This window comes from Camelus dromedarius, chromosome 5 (assembly GCF_036321535.1).
Source record: "Camelus dromedarius isolate mCamDro1 chromosome 5, mCamDro1.pat, whole genome shotgun sequence".
NCBI lineage: Eukaryota > Metazoa > Chordata > Mammalia > Artiodactyla > Camelidae > Camelus > Camelus dromedarius.
Window position 1 is genome coordinate 89,772,976 of NC_087440.1, and position 19,208 is coordinate 89,792,183.

Here is a 19,208-nt window from a genome sequence, read left to right on the forward strand (position 1 = left end):
GTATAACAATCTCCAGGTCCATCCATGTTGCTGTGAATGGCATTATTCTTTTATTCCTTTATATGGCTGAGTATCTAATACACACACACACACACACACACAAACACACACCCACACCACAACTTCTTTAGTCATCTGTTGATGGACATTTAGGTTGCTTCCATGTCTTGGCTCTTGTAAATAGTGCTACTGCAAACATTGAAGTGCATGTATCTTTTCACATTAGTTTCCTCTAGACATATGACCAGGAGTGGGATTGCTGGGTCGTATGGTAAATCTGTTTTTAGTTTTTTAAGGAATCTCCATAGTTTTCCATAGTGGCTGCACCAAATTACATTCCTACCATCAGTGTAGGAGGGTTCCCCTTTCTCCACACCTTCTCCAGCATTTATTGTTTGTGAACTTTTTAATGATGGCCATTCTGACCAGTGTGAGGTGGTATCTCGTAGTTTTGATTTGCATTTCTCTGATAATTAACTCTATTGAGCATCTTTTCCTGTGCCTGTTGATCATCACAATGCTTCTTATCATACATACAAACCACAAAACCTCCCGCACTTTTTCTGATGATCTAGAGCTAAACTCAGAGAGAGAAACACCCAGGAACCTGGGTGTAGATGTTGGCGAAGACTGCACTGTGTCAGTGTGTAAGAAGTTAGGGGACAGTTGGGTTTCTCTAGCTAATTCAGTACCTGGCACAGCACACGCGGGCTCGCACACTCGCTCTCTCGCTCTCTCTCTCTCTCTCTTTTCACTACAGGTCAGTGCAGACCCACCTTACACCTGGCTAAGACTTGGAAAAAGTTTTTGTGGGTATTGCCCACATTTGCTGTCCTGGCCTTTCTTTCTCCGACAGCACGGCAGTGTAGAGCGGGAAAGGAGAGCAATAGATCCGAGGTATCATCTTAGCACTCCGGCCAGCAACCAGGGTGCCTTGGCCTTGTGCCTTTGCATCTCTGAATCTTTCCCTGAGCTCACCTTCCTGACCAGGGGTACAGTAGTAGCATGAGTTATCTCCAATTTCAGATCACGAAACCCTGAAGCCTCAAAACCAGAGATCAGAGCAGCCATCCTCTGCCTCTCCTAAAGCAAAGTCCTTTCCATCACATCACCAACAGCAGGCCGTCCAGCCTTATCCAGACTCTTCTTGTATTTCCATCTCTAGGGACTTTAATATTTCTCAGTTAGCATTTACTGACAGCCTGTTGTGTGCCAGCAGCTGTGTTAGTGGTTCCATATGCGTAATTTAATCTTCACAACACTCTGAGGATGCCACACCACTGCCATATCACAGTCTTCCCCATTTTACAGATAAGAAAACATACTAAGTGAAGTCATACAGTATTTGTTCTTTTCTTATTTCACGTAGCCTAGTGCCCTCAAGATCCTTCCATGTTGTCACAAATGGCTAGATTTCATTCTTTTTATGGCTGAATAATATTCCTTTTTATGTATATACCATGGTTTCTTTATTCATACATCAGTGGACATTTAGGTTGTTTCCTTATCTTGGCTATTGTAAATAATGGTTCAGTGAACATGGGAGTGCATATAGCTTTTTGACTCAATGTTTTCATTTTCATTTTTACCCAAAAGAGGAATTGTTAGATCATGTGGTAGTTCTATTTTTAATTTTTTGAATCTATTTTTAATTTTTTGAGGAACTTTTATACTATTTTCCGTAGTAGCTACACCAATTTGCATTCCCACCAGCAGTGCACAAGGGTTCCCTTTTCTCCATACCCTCACCAGCACTTGTATTTCTTGTCTTTTTGATAGCAGCCATTCTGATATGTGAGGTGATGTCTCCTTGTGGTTTGGATTTGCATTTCCCTGATGATTAGTGATGTTGAGTGACTTTTCATGTATCTGTTGGCCATCTGAATGTCTTCTTTGAATAAATATCTATTGAGATCTTCTGCCCGTTTTTTAATTGGATTGTTTGGTTTTTTGCTGTTGAGTAATACAAGTTTCTTTATATGTTTTAGATATTTGTCCCTTATCAGATACAGGATTTGCAAACATTTTCTCCCATTAAGTAGGTTGCCTTTTCATTTTGTTGATGGTTTCCTTCTGCTGTGTAGAAGCTTTTTAGTTTGATGTAGTCTCACTTGTTTATTTTTGCTTTTGGTGCATTTGTTTTGGTGTCAGATTCAAAAAAATCATCACCAAGACCTGTCAAGGAGTTTACCATTTATGTTTTCTTCTAGGAGCTTTATGGTTTTAGGTCACAAATAGTGGAGGTTAAACAGCATGCTCCTGAACAACCAGTGGATTGAAGAAGAAATCTAAAGAGAAATTTAAAAATACTTTAACAAACAAAAATGGAAGTATAACATAACAAAGTTTATGGGATGCAGCAAAAGCAGTTCTAAGAGGGAAGTTCGTAGCAATAAATGCCTACCTCAAGAAACAAGAAAAATTTCAAACAACCTAACTTTACAACCTAAGGAATTAGAAAAAGAAGAACAAATGAAGCCCAAATTTAGAAGGAAAGCAATGACAAAGATTAAATCAGAAATAAGTGAGGGGAGGGGGACATAGTTCAAGGGTAGAGGACGTACCTAGCATGCATGAGGTCATAGGTTCAATCCCCAGTACCTGCATTAATTAATAAGTAAGTAAGTAAGTAAGTAAGAAAGAAAGAAAGAAAGAAAGAAAGAAAGAAAGAAAGAAAGAAAGAAAGAAAGAAAGAAAGAAAGAAAGAAAGAAAGAAAAATATAATTACCTCCCTACTCCCCTTACCCAAAAAAAAGAAAAAAAGAAAAAGAAATGAAACAGAGACTAAAAAGACAATAGAGAAGATCAGTAAAACTAAGAGCTGGGTCTTTGAAATTATAAACAAAACTGACAAGCCTTTAGCCAGACTTACCAAGAAAAAGAGGAGACTCTGTGCTCATGTGAAAATGTCCATACTACCCAAAGCAATCAACAGATTCAGTGCAGTCCCTATCCAGATTTCAATGGCATTTTTCACAGAAATAGAACAGTAATCCTAAAAGTTATATGGAACCACAAAAGACCCACAAATGGCCAAAGCAATCTTGAGAAAGAACAGAGCTGGAGGCATCACATTCCCTCATTTCAAACTATATTTCAAAACCATGGTAATTAAAACAGCATAATATTGGGACAAAAACAGACACATAAATCAGTGGGACAGAATAAAGAACCCAGTAATAAACCCACACAGATGTGGTTATTAATTTATGACAAAGGAGCCAAGAACATACAATGGGGAAAGGACAGTCTCTTCAGTAAATGGTATTGAGAAAGCTGGATAGCCATGTGCAGAAGAGTGGAAAGTTGTCCTTTTAACCAATAACCTGCTTATTAATGCACTCTAAGTATGAGACACTCTGCAGAGAGATGCGGGAGGCATAAATATAAATTAGAAAAGACTCTCGCCCCTAACGGTGTTCGTATCTAGAAGTCTCAGTGAGGTGTGTCATACTGTGACCTTTGCAGTTAACCCCATTAGGTCAGTAGAGCCAGGATTATCATCCCCACTTTATAACTGGAGAGACCAAGCCCAGAGAAACGCAGTGCCGCCCTGGGTGACATGGCTGGGAGGCCGGGCTGGGACCAGGACCCAGGGAGCCCGACTCCCAGCTCAGGTCTCTACTATGGAGATCGGGGCTGTACAGCATTGTTAGTTAAGTGAAATAACTGGTTTTCTAACCCTCACTGTTCCTTGCATCATGTTGGAAAGCTGCCTGGTGGTGCTGCCCCCTCTGACCCCATCCCCATCTCCTTGTCCTCTCATAGCCCCAGGGACACAGGATCCTTGCCCCACAGCGGCTCCCTCCAGCTCACTTACCTGTTATTTATTTACACGTATTTCTCTCTCTTTTCCCTTTCAGGTTGTGATCAATTATTCAATCGTGAAAGGGCTGAAGTACAATCAGGCAACGCCAACCTTCCACCAGTGGCGAGATGCCCGCCAGGTCTACGGTTTAAACTTTGCAAGTAAGGAAGAAGCGACCACATTCTCCAATGCCATGCTGTTTGCCCTGAACATCATGAATTCCCAAGAAGGAGGTAAGTGGGGCTTAGTGCTGGCCTGGTGCCGAGACCCTCTCTGGTTCTACCTCTGTCCTCCCACGGTGCTAGCTCCCCGGGTGTCCTCGCCCTGCAACTGCGCGGAGCTGGTGTGTCATGGATCCTCAGAGAAGCCCACTGCCTGCCTCTAGATTTAGAAATACTCACAGTCGGAAGGAGGAGAGAATGGCCTTTACGTCTTTTTTCCATGTGTGAGATGCAGACTTGTACTGATGTGTTCCTAAAGCTATACATCCAGATGTGTTATGTTTGTCATCTGCATTCTGGACACATATTTGGCAGAGATGGGAGGGAGCAAGCAACAGTTTATTCATGAATTCATTTGTTCACACTTGCACTAAACATTGAGCGTTAGAAACTGGCCAGGCAGCGTAGGTAAGGAATGACTAGGTGGAGTCCTTCCCCTCGAGGCCCTTGGGTATCTCGGAGCAGACAGATTCGTAATCTGCTAACCATCACGCAGTGTGGCGAGTGCTCTGGCAGGGTCTGAGCAGGGCAGGGTCCTCAGGGAGCACAGGAAAGGAATAAGGAACTGCCCATCTGAGCTGCCCTGGGAGGCTTCACATGGGGTGGCAGCGTTTGAGCTGGAGTTTTGAAGGACAAGGAGCTTACAAGACAGAGGTGGGAGTGGGCATCCCAGGCAGAGGGAGCAGCAAACATGAAGACACGTGGGCAGGAAAGCCCAGCATGTGCTGGGAACCGGTACACTGCAGCGTCTCTGGGGCCTGCTGTGCAGACAGGAGAGAGGTTGGAAATGGAATTGGAAGGGAGGTGGGGATTGCACAGTGAAAGGCTCCAACCTGGAAGACTTTGGGTGCACTTGGTACTTGGCGTAGGTGGTAGGGTGGGGGTGACAAGCGGTGCCAGCAAAAACTTCTGTGCAGGGCAGGTAAACCAGAGAGACCAAAATCCATGTGGCTTTTCTCGGAAATTTGTAGTCTTAGCTTCACAGGGAGGATGGAGGCCTCCCGGCGTGTGGGCGTCGTGGTGGCCGCAGAGATGGTCTTGCACTTTGCAAAGGATCTTTCCTTGGAAGAAGGTGAAGAAGTGGACTTGGGGGCACACTGCTGCCTTTGAGCCCTGGTTCTGCCATGTCCTGGTGGAGGAGCCCTTGGACAGGTCACTTTATTTTTCTGTGCTTCAGGTTCCTTATCTGTAGACTGAGGGGTAGAGGGTTGATTGTACGTTTAAATGAGCTGGAATGTAAGATGTTCAGTAGGCTGCCTGACACATACTGATCACCCAGCATCAGGATTTGTCTTACTGCTGTTGCCGCTGCCGCAGCCGGATCCAGGTAGGAAGTCGGGAGCCCGGTACTTAGAACCTGGAGGGAGGTGGCTTTTAAATGCCTACTGTGCCTAATATGCTGGAGCTTTGGGGCCCAGTTTTGGCCGTGGAATGATTTTGTTACGTGAATAAGGAGCACACTTTGAGGACGTTTCCCGCAGGCCGTGCACAGGACTGGTGCCCTTAGAGCTCTTCCCCCGCCATGAAAGGCCCCAGGAGTTGGCGCATTTTCTGCTGAAAACTCGGGCTCTGTGGTGAGGAACCACAGCATTGTTAAGTGACAAGCACAGGGCCTGGAACATCATGGGCACCAAATAAATGTTTATTAAACTGTATTTTTTCCACCCAAGAGCCTTGAGCTTCTGGTGAAGTGAGCTGAGTTTAAGGTTTCCCATCAGAGCTGCCTTACTTGTCCCAGGATGTGAGCGTTAAGTTTTATTTTATCTGTATGTACAGATACATTAAGGGCCCCCCCCCTGCAGAAAGGTTTTAATGTAATCAGATGGCTAACTCAAAGCAACTGCAACTGTTAGTTATTTTATTAACTTAATTGTGAACGACAAGGAAGTCAGTTAATCCAACAGTCATTTTCAGATAAGAAACCTGTGACCTGTTCTGAAGAAATGACTTGGTGCCGGGCAGTAACTCAGATTCAGAGTCCAGGCCTCCTACATGCCCTTTGGGTTGAATGGATGTCTTTGTTGGGGTAGGGGTGGATGTGTGGTCACAGTGTGAGTGACCTGATTTGAAACTTTCATCATGAGTAGCAGTTGCCTGTCCTGGTTCAATGGCCCTTGGTGGAGGGGGTCCTGGGCCCACTGAGAATTAAGCTTTCTCTTCACCTGGGGTGTAGTCTCCTGTACCGTACAGAAATCTGGAGTGTGAGCACCATGCACTTCACATGTGGCTGTGCAGGGACCCCCCCACCACACCCAGGTCCTGACAGACCGTGTCCCTCTGGCCCCTCCCAAGGACAGCCAGGATGTCACCTGTGACAACAGAGCACTTTGGAGCTTCTTGGAAATGGATCATATAGTCTGGACTTCATTGCCTGACTTCTGGCCCTTGGCGTTACGTCTGAGGGACTGGCCCACAGAACCGTGTGTCTGCAGTGGCTCCTGTCACTGCCGGGCGCCGCTCTCCCCTGTAGTTCAGCCTGCAGAGCTGGGACGGCGCACGGGCAGCCTCTCTATCACGCCGCTCTGTCCACCAGTTAGGCAGCTTGCTGCAGGCCAGTCGTGATGCGCGCTGTTACATCCCCTCTGTGCTGGGGCGTCCTCCTCTGCCCTCCTTTGGTGGGAGGCAGTTTGCTATACAGTAGACCCTGGAACAGCACGGGTTTGAACTGTATGGTCCGCTTACGTGAGGACTTTCCTCAGTAAACTCATCCGCAGCACCGTGGGTACCGGGCACCGACTGTGAGGTCACTCACGGTTTTCAACTGCGCAGAGGGTCGGAGCCCCCGGCCCCAACGTTGTTCAAGGGTTTACTGTAGTGAAAAGAGCATTTGTTTGGAGGCAGTGAGATCTAATATTAAGTCTTTGCTCTGCCACCTGTGGCCTTGGGATAATAAACTCTACCTCCTAGGGTTGTTAGGTAAGTTAAATTTAAAGTATTTATAAAGCACTTAGTGTATAGTGCCTGGTATGTGATAAAAGCGCAAATAATATTGGTTCTTTCCCTTTTGGTCTTAGATTTGCTTGTCTTCTGTAAGCTTCAGCATCCTTAGTTGTAAAATGGGGTCATAAGTCCCACTTACAAAGCTGTGGAGAGGAGTCAGCTGCCCGGCATGGGGCTTGGCACCTCGTAAATGCAAAGCCGCTGCCCCTTCCTCGCCTCACTGGCGTGTCCTGTTCTGTGCTGGGATCTGGGGCTCGTGGGGCTCGTGCCCTCAGATGGTAGAAAGACTCAGGGTCCCCTCAGCTTGGTTTTCGCAGCATTTCACACCTCCTTCCTTGTGTGTGAGCAACACTAGTGTGGCCTCCTCCGGGGTCTTCCAACCTGGCAGACACAAGATGTTTAGACACAAACCTGAAAGCAATCAGAGCCAATCACGGACGCCCAGGACTTTGTACTGACCAGTCTTCACATCCCCCTTCTCTTACCTGATTCTTGCCACAGCCCTGGGAAGCGAGTCCCAGGTGACGTCGCTGGGTTAGGAAGCCAAGGCTCAGAGACGGGGTGTCTTCCCCGGAATTCAGACCCCGGGCTGGACCCATTCACGCAGTTTGCTGTCCATGTGCTCCAGACAGGCAGCAGGCCATGACTCTGGGCTCTTTCTTCATTCCGTCCTGCCTCTCAGCCTGGTGAAGCCCACTGTCCAACCAGGGTTCTTAGCGGTACTCCGGAGAAAGAGCAGGCACAACACAGTAATATTTTTGCTGCCTGACTTCTGCATGGAAGAGGCAGTCAGGCACTTGACCCTTGAAAGATCTGTTTTTCTGACATTGTTCCTTGCTACCCACAAAACCTATCATTTTCCACCTGTGAGTTTTTAGTAGTGCTCATTCTTCAACCTCAGGCTCAACCTAGGGAACCCAAGGTCAATTTAGCAAGTGACATGAATAAGTTAGATAATGGTCTTAGAGTCTGGTGGCTTCAGTTCCCAGGATGGGGTCAGGAGTGCAGAGCTGGCTTAGGGCTCTCTTGGGACCCACAAGGCTCTGGGATCAGGGTGATTGGGTGGATGGGGGCAGTCAGTCACTGGGTTCTTGGTGGGGGTTTTCTATAGAAGTTGACCCCCGGAGGTTGTCTTGGCGGCAGGAGGAGGCGTCTGGCTCCTCGTGCACAGCTGTCTTCCTAGCGGAGGGGCGCTGGGTGCTGTGGAGGGGAGGCCGCCGCCTCCCTGTGGTCACAGCTGTCCTCCGTGCGGGTTGCTGGTCCCTGCTCTTTACAGAGCTTGGCCCAGCCTTTCTGGATTTCTGGGTGCCGCATGAGGAGGTGTGATGGCCAAGGATGGTGCGTGTGCTTAGGGGGCACTCAGACTGGGGCGTCTTTGGCTTATTTGGATGGCAGAGGTAATGACTGTAGTAATAATGCTATCATCTAGACTTTCTCTTTCAAGTCTGGGCTCTTTGCTTTTCACCAGGCTCCTTCTCCCATGTGCCCCTCCCCTACCCTTCTTAAGGGAAGGCTCCCACTAACCAAACAGCCTGTGGGGTGTGAGGGCCCGGCAGCCACACAGGAAAACCTTATCTGGCAAAGGAAGTACTTCCTTATACTCTAAAGTGCTTATAATTTGACTTTCAGTTCCTGTAGGTTGTCAGGCCAGCTACTGTTACACACATTTATTCAGACAGAAGCTTCGGATTCAAGGAGGCCACATGTCTGCCAGAATCTTCCACTGGAACTGAGGCTCAAATTTAGAGCTCAAATTGAAAGCCAGTGTTTTTTCTGTGTCTCTGCACTGGCTCAGTAGGTCAGAGAGGAGGGTCGACAGGCCGTGAGCCCAGCCCGCCCCCACAGCTCCAGACAGTCTTCTCACTTTGGGGGTCACAAGGGCTTGGGCAGGGCCGCGAGCATGGCTCATAGTGGCGCATCACTGCCACCTGCTGAAGTGAGACCGAGGACACAGGCCTCGGTGTCCATGAGTCTGCTCCGTCACAACTCCCAGACCACTGATGCCAGCTCCAGAAAGCGTGGGCCTGGACCTCCTCTGGCCGCTGCCTTCAGTGGGGCACCAGGCGCTGGGTAAAGCCGCCAGTTGTCGGCAGGGGAGGCGTGTTTATGGGCTTTACCACGCAGCCTGGCTCGGCTTCCCTCCCTCCCGCAGGTGTGAGTTCACAGTTAGCTGCCTGATGAAGGCACTGCTTCTGTATGCTTTCACGTGAGCCTGCTTCTGACTTCCTGTGTGACCTTAAACAGGACCCTTCTCTTTGGGCCGCAGTTTCCCCATCTTTGATAGGAAGGGTACAGACTTGATCAAGGTCCCTGCAAGTCCTAGGCCTGACAGGTTTTATGTATATTGTCTAGACAGAGTGAATTCTAGTTCACTACTTAGAGACATTGTCACTGGAGCCAATGCTAAGAGCAGGTGAAACGTGAAGAAACTGGAACAGCAGAATGTCCTTCTTTCGCCCTGAAGGACATCCAGGAGGCAGGGTCCCTCACCATCCACAGTCCTTGTTTATTATTGAAAAATAGAAAATACGGACAAGTAAGCAAAAAATTACCTCTAGTCGCACAAGCCAGAGATAACTGCTGTTAACACTCATATATCCTTCCAGACTTTGTGTTCATGTGTGAGCGAACAGCTGTTCCCCAGAAGCAGTGTGTGCATACTGTCTTATGACCTTTTCTCACTTGGCGCCACGGCATGAATGTCTTTCCCTGCCAGAGGCGGCAGACCTCCACCCCGTTTAAGCGGCCAGCGTACTGCAGTGAGGACTATGTAAGGATGTACTGCAATCTAACCAAGTCTTCGGCTTTTAAGTGTATCCGCTGTCCTCATTCTTCACTATTGTGCTCGTGGAGCACAGGGCTCTCTTGTGTGTTTATGTTTGTGTGTGTGTTTTGTGTCTTATCCAGCTATGTCCTGGGATGTTTCTGAGTCAAACAGTATATAAATTTCTAAGCTTTTATGTATCTTGCCAAAATGCCTTCCAGAATGAGCGCAATGGTTGAAACCCTATGCATCCTGTGGGAGGGTCACCCACTGCCCAGCCTGCGCCGGGGCCAGGCATCAGCACTCCTGCTGATCTTAGCAAACACAAGAGGAGGGAAAACATATCTTTTTTTTTTTTTTTTGAGTGAAAGTAGATTTATTCAGAGAGATGCACACTCCATAGACAGAATGCAGGCGTCTCAGAAGGGCCTCGGAGGTAGGTACACATTCCATAGGCAGAATGCAGGCCGTCTCGCTCAGACGGCAGAGTGGTGGCCCCAGCGCCATCTCTGTGAGATTGCCCCCTCCATACAACTCCCCGTTGTTAAATCTGTGTCCGCAGTGATCACTGTAAGTCCAGGTGGAGCCGGCACCTGTTGTCCTTGTCCGAGCTTCTGTATACTGCAGGGTCATTTTATTATAGATGACGTCTCTCTTTTCTGCCCTTTATTTTTTTTCTAATTTATATAGGTAGGTTATATAATCTATGAATTTCACTTCAGGATAATACAGGAAACATTACAAAATGTTTGTAATAAAGAGGGACCATTGGGTCTGAGAGGATGGGCTAGAAGTTTTGCAAAAATGAGACGAGTTCCTTCTTGCATCTTGTCTGTGGTCTCATTCGAGCATCACTGAGCAGTGCCGGGTGGATGGCGCCACGTCCACACGCATCTCACAGCTAAGAAAATTGAGCCCCAGGAAGGGAGGGAGTGCTTGGCCAGCCGCTTGCTGACCTGACCCATCAGGCAGAGAAGCTGGGGGTCAGAGCCCTGTTCCTCTTCTCATCCAGAGACAAGCCCCATGGTCTGGTGGGGAGGATGTGTGTTCTGGGGCCAGGGCACCACCGTGTGAAGGAGAACAGCTCATGCCCCCTCTTGCATCTCCTGTGCGCACTCTCCGTGCCAGCACCGCTTCCCTGTCAGGGCATTGTGCAGTTCCATCTGGTTCTGACACCGTCTCCCCTCAGATCACGCCGGGCCCCACAGGTTAATGGCTCCGTCCCCCAAGACTGCCCCCTCCGCCTTCAAATGCCAGTCGTGAGTCCTGGTTGTCACCTGTGCCTCTGTCCAACAGGCTGTAAATCGGAGGGTCCCGTGACCTCCTTGGGCCCATTAATTTGCTCAAGTGGCTCACAGAACTCAGAGAAACTTTACTTACTAGGTGACCAACCAGTTTACAGTGAAAGGTGCAACTCAGGAAGAGCCAGATGGAAGAGAGGCGAGGGGCGCGTCCGGTGGCCGGGCGCAGCGCTTCCGCGCCCGCTCTCCCGTGTTCGCCCACCTGGAAACTCTCTGAGCCCCGTGCTTTTGGTTTTTATGGAGGTTTCATTACATAGGCCATTGGTGGTTGAACCCAGTCTCTGGGCAATCATGCCTTCCGCGAAGGTGGAGGAGGCGGAGACAGAGAGCTCCAGCCCACTGGTCGGAAGTCACTGCAGTAACATCAGCCCAGGGTGGTTGAAAGAGCCTGTTCAGGGTAGCAGGTTACACTCGCTTCACCTCTGTGCTCTGAGGCTGTCAGGAATTAAGGATATAACTAACTGACAAAAGATGTCTCTGTGGCTCTTAGGAAATTTCAAGGGTTTTGGGAGCTGTGTTCCAAGAACAGTGTACAAAGACCAACTGTAAATTTATTATTATAAATCGCAGTATCACACTTGGGTTCAAATTCCTTTCTTAGTGCTTACAAACAGTGTGACCAGACAAGTCCCTCCATCTGCCAAGTGGGTATAATAATACCGTTGATGGCTGGGAGGTCACCTGACACCATACCTGTGTGAGACCCCGGAACCTGTCGGTGTCTCGGAAGCGAAGCTTGCTTCCTCAGGCTTCCTCTCCCTGCCCACTCGGTGCTGCTCTGCTTTCTGTCCACATTAAACTGCTTTAGAGTCTCTCAAACCTTCCCACAGTCCTTGTCCTGTCCTCTTTCATCGTTCCTGGAGGGCAGGGCCCCCTGACGTGAGGCCCCAGGCTGATGGGATCCAGCCTCCTGGCAGAAGTAGGTTTTTGAGAAAACCTTGCCCATCAGAGCTTCTGTATGTGTGGGAGACAGACAGTGGGGGCCCAGGAGGGAGCCCTGGGCGTCACGAAGCCGAGCTTGCGTTCTGCAGGTGGGGCCCAGTGAGGGGAGGGACTTGCGGGGCTGACGCACAGGTCGGGGCAGAGCTGCACCCGCACCCAGGCTTCCTCGCACCACCCCAGGCAGCCCAGGCCTGACGCCCCGTTCCTTCCTCAGAGAGAATACCGCCTGGCACCGGGCCCAGAGGGAGCGCTAGGGAGAGGGCTGTGGGGCCCGGGCGGCAGTGCGCAGGAGGGCCTGGGTAGCTTGGCTTCGTCCACTTTTTCCTTTCTGGTTTCCCCTAGTAAAATTCATCCGGCCTTCCCAGTGGGCAGAGCAGCCTGCCCTGCTGGCCAGCTGCTCCTCTGTTCTTGCTCGAAGAACCACACTCTCCAGCTCACTTCCCACGGCCTCACCTTTCTTACTGTCAACTCAGTACAGAGTGGGGAGACCCCACATCAAAACTGAGGGTCCACTCCTCAATTCCTGCTAAGACCCCAAGAAACTCTTCAAATCAGAGGCAGTGGCAACCCTCAGCTCACCTGAATCACAGACGTTCCCAGTAGGTCACCAGGAGTGACGAGGGGAGGGGGCCAAACTTCACGTGCGTGTGACGGAGCCTGACTGTGCGGGAAGCAGGGAAGAGACGGCCCAGAGAGCCCCCACGGCACGGTCAGGGTGTCGTGCCTTCCGCCCAGACCACCGGCGTCTGGGCCCAAGAATGCTCCTGGCAGGCAAGCGTTACAGCCAGCACTGGAGGCAGGAGCCTCTTTCCCCAGAACCTAAGGGCTTGGGAGCCCCTAGGAAGGGCGCTGGGAGTGCCTGTGTCCTAGCACCTGGACTTCCAGGGCGGGACTGGCCTCCTGGGACAGCGGTTATACCGTGAAGTGGCCTTCACAGCGTGGAGTCAGGAGCAGCCGTGCTGTAGATGGGCCATTTGATCCTGGGCAGGACTCTTCTCCGAGCCTCCATTTCTTCATCTGTACATTGAGGTGGCCATGCCTAGCTCAGTGAGATCGCAGGTGTACTGCATGGTTCTGAAGTTCTGAGTCAGGAGTTCTGCAGACTGGCTGGCTTGACACGAGGGTACCTGGAAATTAGGAGTTAACCCCTCAGGGTGTGCGAGCTCAGTGTGGGGTGTGGATTTCCTGTTAAGGCTGTGGGCACAGGATTAGGGGCAGGAAGGCCTCAGGATGGGAGAGCTGTTGGAGGGCCAGACAGGGAGTGGGACAGCAGCTCACACAGTCACAGGAAACTTTGTTTACTGTTTTTGGGTTGAATGCAGTGAATTTCAAACTGGGTATTTTGTGAAGTTCGAAAGGTTTAGCTAGTGTGTCAGGCCCTCACCCTCATACTACCGGAATAGTTCCATTTTACCTGTTTTGTCTGTTGAGACTCCGCAAAAAAAGAAAAGAAGCACCTGGTAGCTGATGGCACCCGCACGGGGTGAATTAAACCACATGGTGAGGGGTTTATTTTCAGTGTCTTCAGATCGTGATGGTGTAGCCTTTTCTTACTTGGTTTGCTTGTAATATCACTAGAACATTTCAAGACTTGACTCCATGATGCTGGGTGAGAAGTGTTTTCCCAGTTTTTCCAACGTCCCATGTCCCTAACCGATGCCCAGGGCAGCGTGCACGCACGGTGGGAAGGAGCCCAGGCCAGGGGCTTCTCATCAGCAGTGAGGCCCAGAGCCATTTCCTCACATGTTCCACCTCATAGCTCCTTAGAGCCAGAGCTGGATTTTACTTTTCATAAACCAATCTTCTGTTGATGATTACCTACATTTTTTGCCTAAAGAAAAAGAAATATGGAGCTGTCTTCATCTCCCTCCTATGGAGGCCGTTGGCACCCTCCTGCGGTACTTGCATGGCCCTCTTTCTGAGGGGAACCAAGGACACCGGTCCCGGTGGCCCGTCTTCCTGTCCTGCCTGCCCCCTGGTGGCCACATCCCACGTACCAGGGACCCAGGGACATGGCAGGCAGGGCCCTCGCGCTCTCCACACCAGCACCCCTCCTGTCCCCGTTCAAGTGCCACTCCTCTCAGAACCTTGCTCTTCTGAAGAAGCTCCATGGCAGGATTACCCGCTCCTTGCCCAAGCTCCCAGGGTGCTTCATTCATGCCTCCATCGGGATGGTTGACACCAAGGTCACTCGTTCCCAGCTTGTGAGTCGGTCCAGCTGGGAGGTCCAGAAGTGTCCTGTTTGTCTCTGGGCTCTCAAAGACCAGCACACTATCTACCTTACGAGCTCCTGACACACCATACAGGTTAGGACCCCATGCTGGGGTCGCACTGGACTGTTTACACTGGTGAAGGGTGTGCCCGGAGCCCAGCCCCAGCCGGTCGCCCACACTCCTGGCTGTCCCGGTGGCGTGGTAGCAGGTCCCCAGCTGCTCAGCCCCTCTTCCCCTTCCTCATCTGTCTTCCCTATGGCACTTCTGGTGCGACCTTTCCCCAGAACCGGGTCAGTGCCACAGCCCCTGCACGGCCTGGCTCCTGCCTGGCTTGTGTTCTCTCGTCTGGGCTTCCTGTCTGCTGCCGACCCCAGGCCCACGCCTGTGCCTGGAGCCCTTCCCGCTCCGAACATGCCGTGGTCCGCGGGGTTTGAACTCGGGTTTGCTCATTTAGACTGTGCGCCCATCGAGGGCAGGCGCCCTGAGGAAGGGCCAAGGGGTCTGGCGAGTGGGTGAGCACACCAGCCGTCACGCCGTCCTCTGCAGACAAGACACCGGTCCCGGAGCAGCCCCGCCCGTGAACCTGGGCACGAGGTGAGGGGTGCTATCTGTGATTGAGGGACATGGCACATAGAATTGTCTCACACAGAAATCGCACCCGTCACCTTGGCCCACCTCGCACCAGCCTAGACGGAGGAGCGCCTTGTTCTCACCGACTGCCAGCTGTTGGGGCCCTGAGGTGTGGGTGCGTCGGACGTGGACTGAGACAGGTCTGAGTTCAGGCCCTGCTTGTGCCGCCATGGCTGTGCCCTCGGGCAAGTCACTGCGCCTTTTTGAGACCCCTTTCTCCGTCTGTGGAAGGGGTTTACCTTACCTACCTCACAGGGTTGTTGTGAGGATAACAGGAGGTGATGTTTTGTTTTGTTTTGTTTGCTATTTGAAAAGAAACTAATATATCAGCTCCCATGCTGATGCCTTGGGAGACTCAGAGAGGCCAGGCTGCTTGGGCTGGGATGCTGAGTTCAAGTCCAGGGTCTAAGGAGAGGCCCTGCCTGACCCTCAGGGCCCCTCTGTGCACACTGGCAGTACTCTGTAGCCCCCTCGGGGTCCCCTAACTTCTGCGCATCCCACCAGTAGCCTGCTGCCATCACTGTCTTCCTTTCGAGAACTGCTGGTTTGTTTGCAGCTCCCTCCCTGGAGAAGGAAGACCTCCTTCCACCAGCCCCAGGATTATCTCCTTAACGCTGCTAGGAGGGTTTCTTTGGGGCTTTCGGTTTTCCATCAGTCTGGTCTGGACACCACATGCCCTTTCAGAGCTCAAAAGAGCAAATGGTCCATGACAGGATGCCACCTCACCAGAGCTTGCCCATTGCTTCTCAGACTGGGGCATGGTGAGCAGCCTGTGGTCAGCACAGGTGATTGACAGAAGTGACACCGACTCTGAGGGCAGGGGACAGCGTGCCAGGCCCATGCTCCAGGCCCTGTCTCACGCAACTGTGAAACCTTAAGCAAGCCGTTTCATCACCTGAGCCTTCGTTTCTGCATCTTTAAAGTGGATGCAATAACCACCTACAGAGTTGCTGTCAGACTCAAATGATGACATAGAGGAATGTGATTTGTGAGCTGTAAAGTACCTGAACATTACAAATTGTCCTGCTTTTTTCTGGAGCACCCAATCCCAAGACACCATCCTAAGTTCTCACTCCTCAAAAATGGCCAGAGTCATCACTGGTGTGGAAAGAAGCTGTGACCCTGCCCCAAGGCTGACCCGCATGCTCCTTAAGGAAAGGAACGTGTCTTCTGTTGTACCTGCCCCGTCTCATCTCAGCCAGTCTCCAGCATCCTCCAGAAACTGTCAGGGACACACTAGGAGTTGCTGTTCCCACTGTAAGAATAAAGAAACAGAGGCTCGTAGCAGTAAGTGACTTGCCCAGGGCCACACTAGTGAATGACAGAGCCCAGTCTCCTGATTCACGGTCCAGGTCTCTGCCCAGTGGACCAGATTGCCTGTCAAATAGATCCCGGTCAGCTGGTCGCCTCTATGCTTTCTAAGTCATAACCCCTCCTTGGGGTTGATCATGGGTTGTTTGTTATGGACATTTAACCTGGCCCATCTTTGTAGCCAAATACCTGCATCTTCTGAAATAAGTCAAAAACCAACATCTTTCCTTTCTTCTTACCTAGGGTGTTAATATCTTGCCTAAAGAGTGATCATTTCCCAGGTCAGCCTTCTGCCAAGTTTTGCTCACATAAGATAAGAACCAGCTCAGGGGGAGGGTAGAGCTCAGTGGTAGAGTGCATGTCTAGCATGTGTGAGGTCCTGGGTTCAATCCCCAGTGCCTCCATTAAACAAACAAACAATCTGATTACCCCTCTTTCCCCCCAAAAAAAGTAAATAAATAAGATAAGAACCAGCTCAAATATTTTAGTAAGTGACAATCCCAGGGACTCAGAAACCCAAGTGCTGAGCTTGGATACCACTTACAGTCTCTAGAGTGGACAGAGAGTGAGCATTTGAGGCTCTGTCCCCACCTGCTGGTCTGCTACTGCCTTCATCCATCATTTATTCATTCAACAGACGACTGGGTGTCCATGATGGACACCTGCTTGATTTGCCTGCTTCTACGCTTATCCCCCGATGGTCTGTTCTCCACAGACAAGGCTGATCTTTTCACGTCTAGGTCGGTCCAGGTCAACCCTTGCTCAGGACTCTCCAGCTAAAGTCCTGGCTTGACCCAGCTTTACCACCGAGTGGGTGGATGATTCATGCCTCTGCAACTCCGTTTTCTGATCTATTACGTGGGGATAATAGCTTGTCAGATTATTTGGGGAGGTAGACACAGTGATATGAAAGCATCAATGTAGGTTATTCTTTTATGCAAGGTGCTCACAGACCAGCAGGGGCTCAGGCAGACACCTCCACGGCTCTAATAAAAGGTGGCCTGAGGCCTGGCAGGCAGGGCCCAGAGGAGGAGCGGTCCCAGTGGAGATGTCAGGTGCACTGCCCGAAGTCCCTGAGCAGGCCTTGGTACTGGGCTTGGGGGGCAGAAGCAGAACATTCCGCATCACAGGCAGAGGAACCGCGGGAGAAAGGCGGGAAGGGCAGAGGTTAGGCTTGGAGAGTGAGTCAGGGGCCTTGAATGCCAGGCGGGATTCCGCCTGTCCTGTAGCTGGCGTGTGGTGTAGCCGCAAGCGACCTCCCAGTCTCCAAAGTTCTTTCAAGTCCTGGGCCATTCATGCAGATTTTATATTCTGCTCTATGGTGTATCTGTGCCTCTTTCCCTGTTTGGAATGATTTCCTGTTCAATAAAACTGACGCTCCAGGAGCGTGATCTGTGCCCTCCTGTTTCTCCACATACCACGGAGCACCCCCGAGCAGTGGGCGCCCACCCCCCCGGGTGGAAGGGTCTGCTGAAGGCATGGGGGCCCTCCCGGTTTAGGCGTAGTGGGCAGGGAGTGGCCTGCCTCAGTAACAGAGTGCAGGCATGGCCCTGCTCGTGTGACCGCAGCGACCCAGGCACGGCTGGAGATGAGCCAAGCCAAGCATAACTGGCAGGACATTCTTACGTGATCTTGTCTGGAAATAACTTCCCTCCATTGGAGTAGAAAATTGAAACTAGTTCCTTGTTAAAGAAACATTTACATTTAATACATTTAATTAACTAGTTCATAGGCTCATAGTATAAAAAAGGACCTTACAGGCCATATCAGCCTAGACTCTTCGTTTTATAGATAAAAAAACTAGTCTGGCTCCGGCAGACCCAGGGCTTCAATCCAGATGTTTGCTGACTGTGTTTTGGTGGCACGCATCCCTCCCGATGCCCCTTGTGAACACTGCTATTGGAATGTCATTCCGTGCCTCCTGGAGCATCTAGCAGGTAGAGGGGGCAGGCAGCTCAGCCGGGGTCTGAGCCCGGCTGGTGGGTGTGGGCACACACCTGTGGGGTGTGAGTTCTGCGGGTCCCATCTGTTACGCCTTCTTCTGTTGGAAGTGACAGAGAGACTGAAGCCCAGACTGAATGAGCACACCGATCTGCTGGCCCCCTCTGAGGTTGTTATGACTTCACCTTCTGTTTTTCCAGCTGCTTGTGCCTCACATGTACTGCTTTTCTAAGTAGGTGTGGTCGGCCCATGCTAGCAGGGCAGGCCCGGAGCTGGGTTTCTGACCCCTGGATGCCGAGGAGAGAGACTGCTCCTCCCGCAGGCACCCCCCGTTTTTGTCCACATAAGCCATTGTAGAGCAGCCTCTGAAGAGACAGGAGGCTGACTGGGACAGGGCGTGGGATCGGAGGCTACGGGAGCGGTTCTGGGTCTGACTCTGCCCCTCGCTCATCATGTAGGCAAATTTTTAATCTCTCTGGGCGTCCCTAGTCCGATGGGATAATGATAATACCACTCCAGGGGTGTGTTAGGAGAATTTAATGGATACAGATAATAAAATGTTAGTCACTGAAAATTGCCTAAGAAGGGGAGGAGCCAGCAGTGCTGAGCTGCACTGCAACTCTGGGCTGACTCACGTGCTGCTGGTCCACACCCCGACCAGTGGTGCTCTCGTCCTGTCTCAGGCAAAGACAGAGTGACAGTGACAGAGCTGGGACTCAGAGTTCTTTCCAGGGGGCACAGGGTGAGTGCTCCATCAGTGGTGGGTCTGCTCTCAGCACCATGACTCCGCCTCTGGCTCAGCCCACAGGTGGGAAAATTAAGTCCCAACGAGGGAAAGTGACCAGCCGCCCCAGGCCCCAAAGCCCAGTAGAATTGATGTGTTTATTGTCCAGGGAAAGATTTGGACAGGCAAGGCCATGTGAGCCCTGCGTCAGGGAAAAGTAGGGTGAGGGGAGATGAGGTACCCGTCCTGGGCAGCAAGTCTCGAGGGTCCCAAATTCCTTGAAAGTCCAGTGTTGTACACATTTGTACACATTTGCATTTAGTCCAGGGAAGTAAAAAGGGAACAGTTAGCATCCACCAGGGAAGATGGGGAGGGAGGTGGTACCTGACCTGAGTATGTCACTGATAGAAACA

At 50.8% G+C, this 19,208-nt stretch overlaps 1 protein-coding gene across 5 annotated transcripts in view; it reads left to right on the plus strand.

Annotated features, from left to right (window-relative positions):
* EVL (Enah/Vasp-like) overlaps window positions 1-19,208 on the plus strand; it is a 135,133-nt gene that overhangs the window by 87,911 nt on the left and 28,014 nt on the right. For all 5 annotated transcript variants that reach the window (XM_064486246.1, XM_064486247.1, XM_064486245.1 and 2 more), the window contains exon 3: window positions 3,864-4,041. In XM_064486246.1, the coding sequence (XP_064342316.1) occupies window positions 3,864-4,041 (178 nt within the window). The remainder of the gene's footprint in view (window positions 1-3,863; window positions 4,042-19,208) is intronic.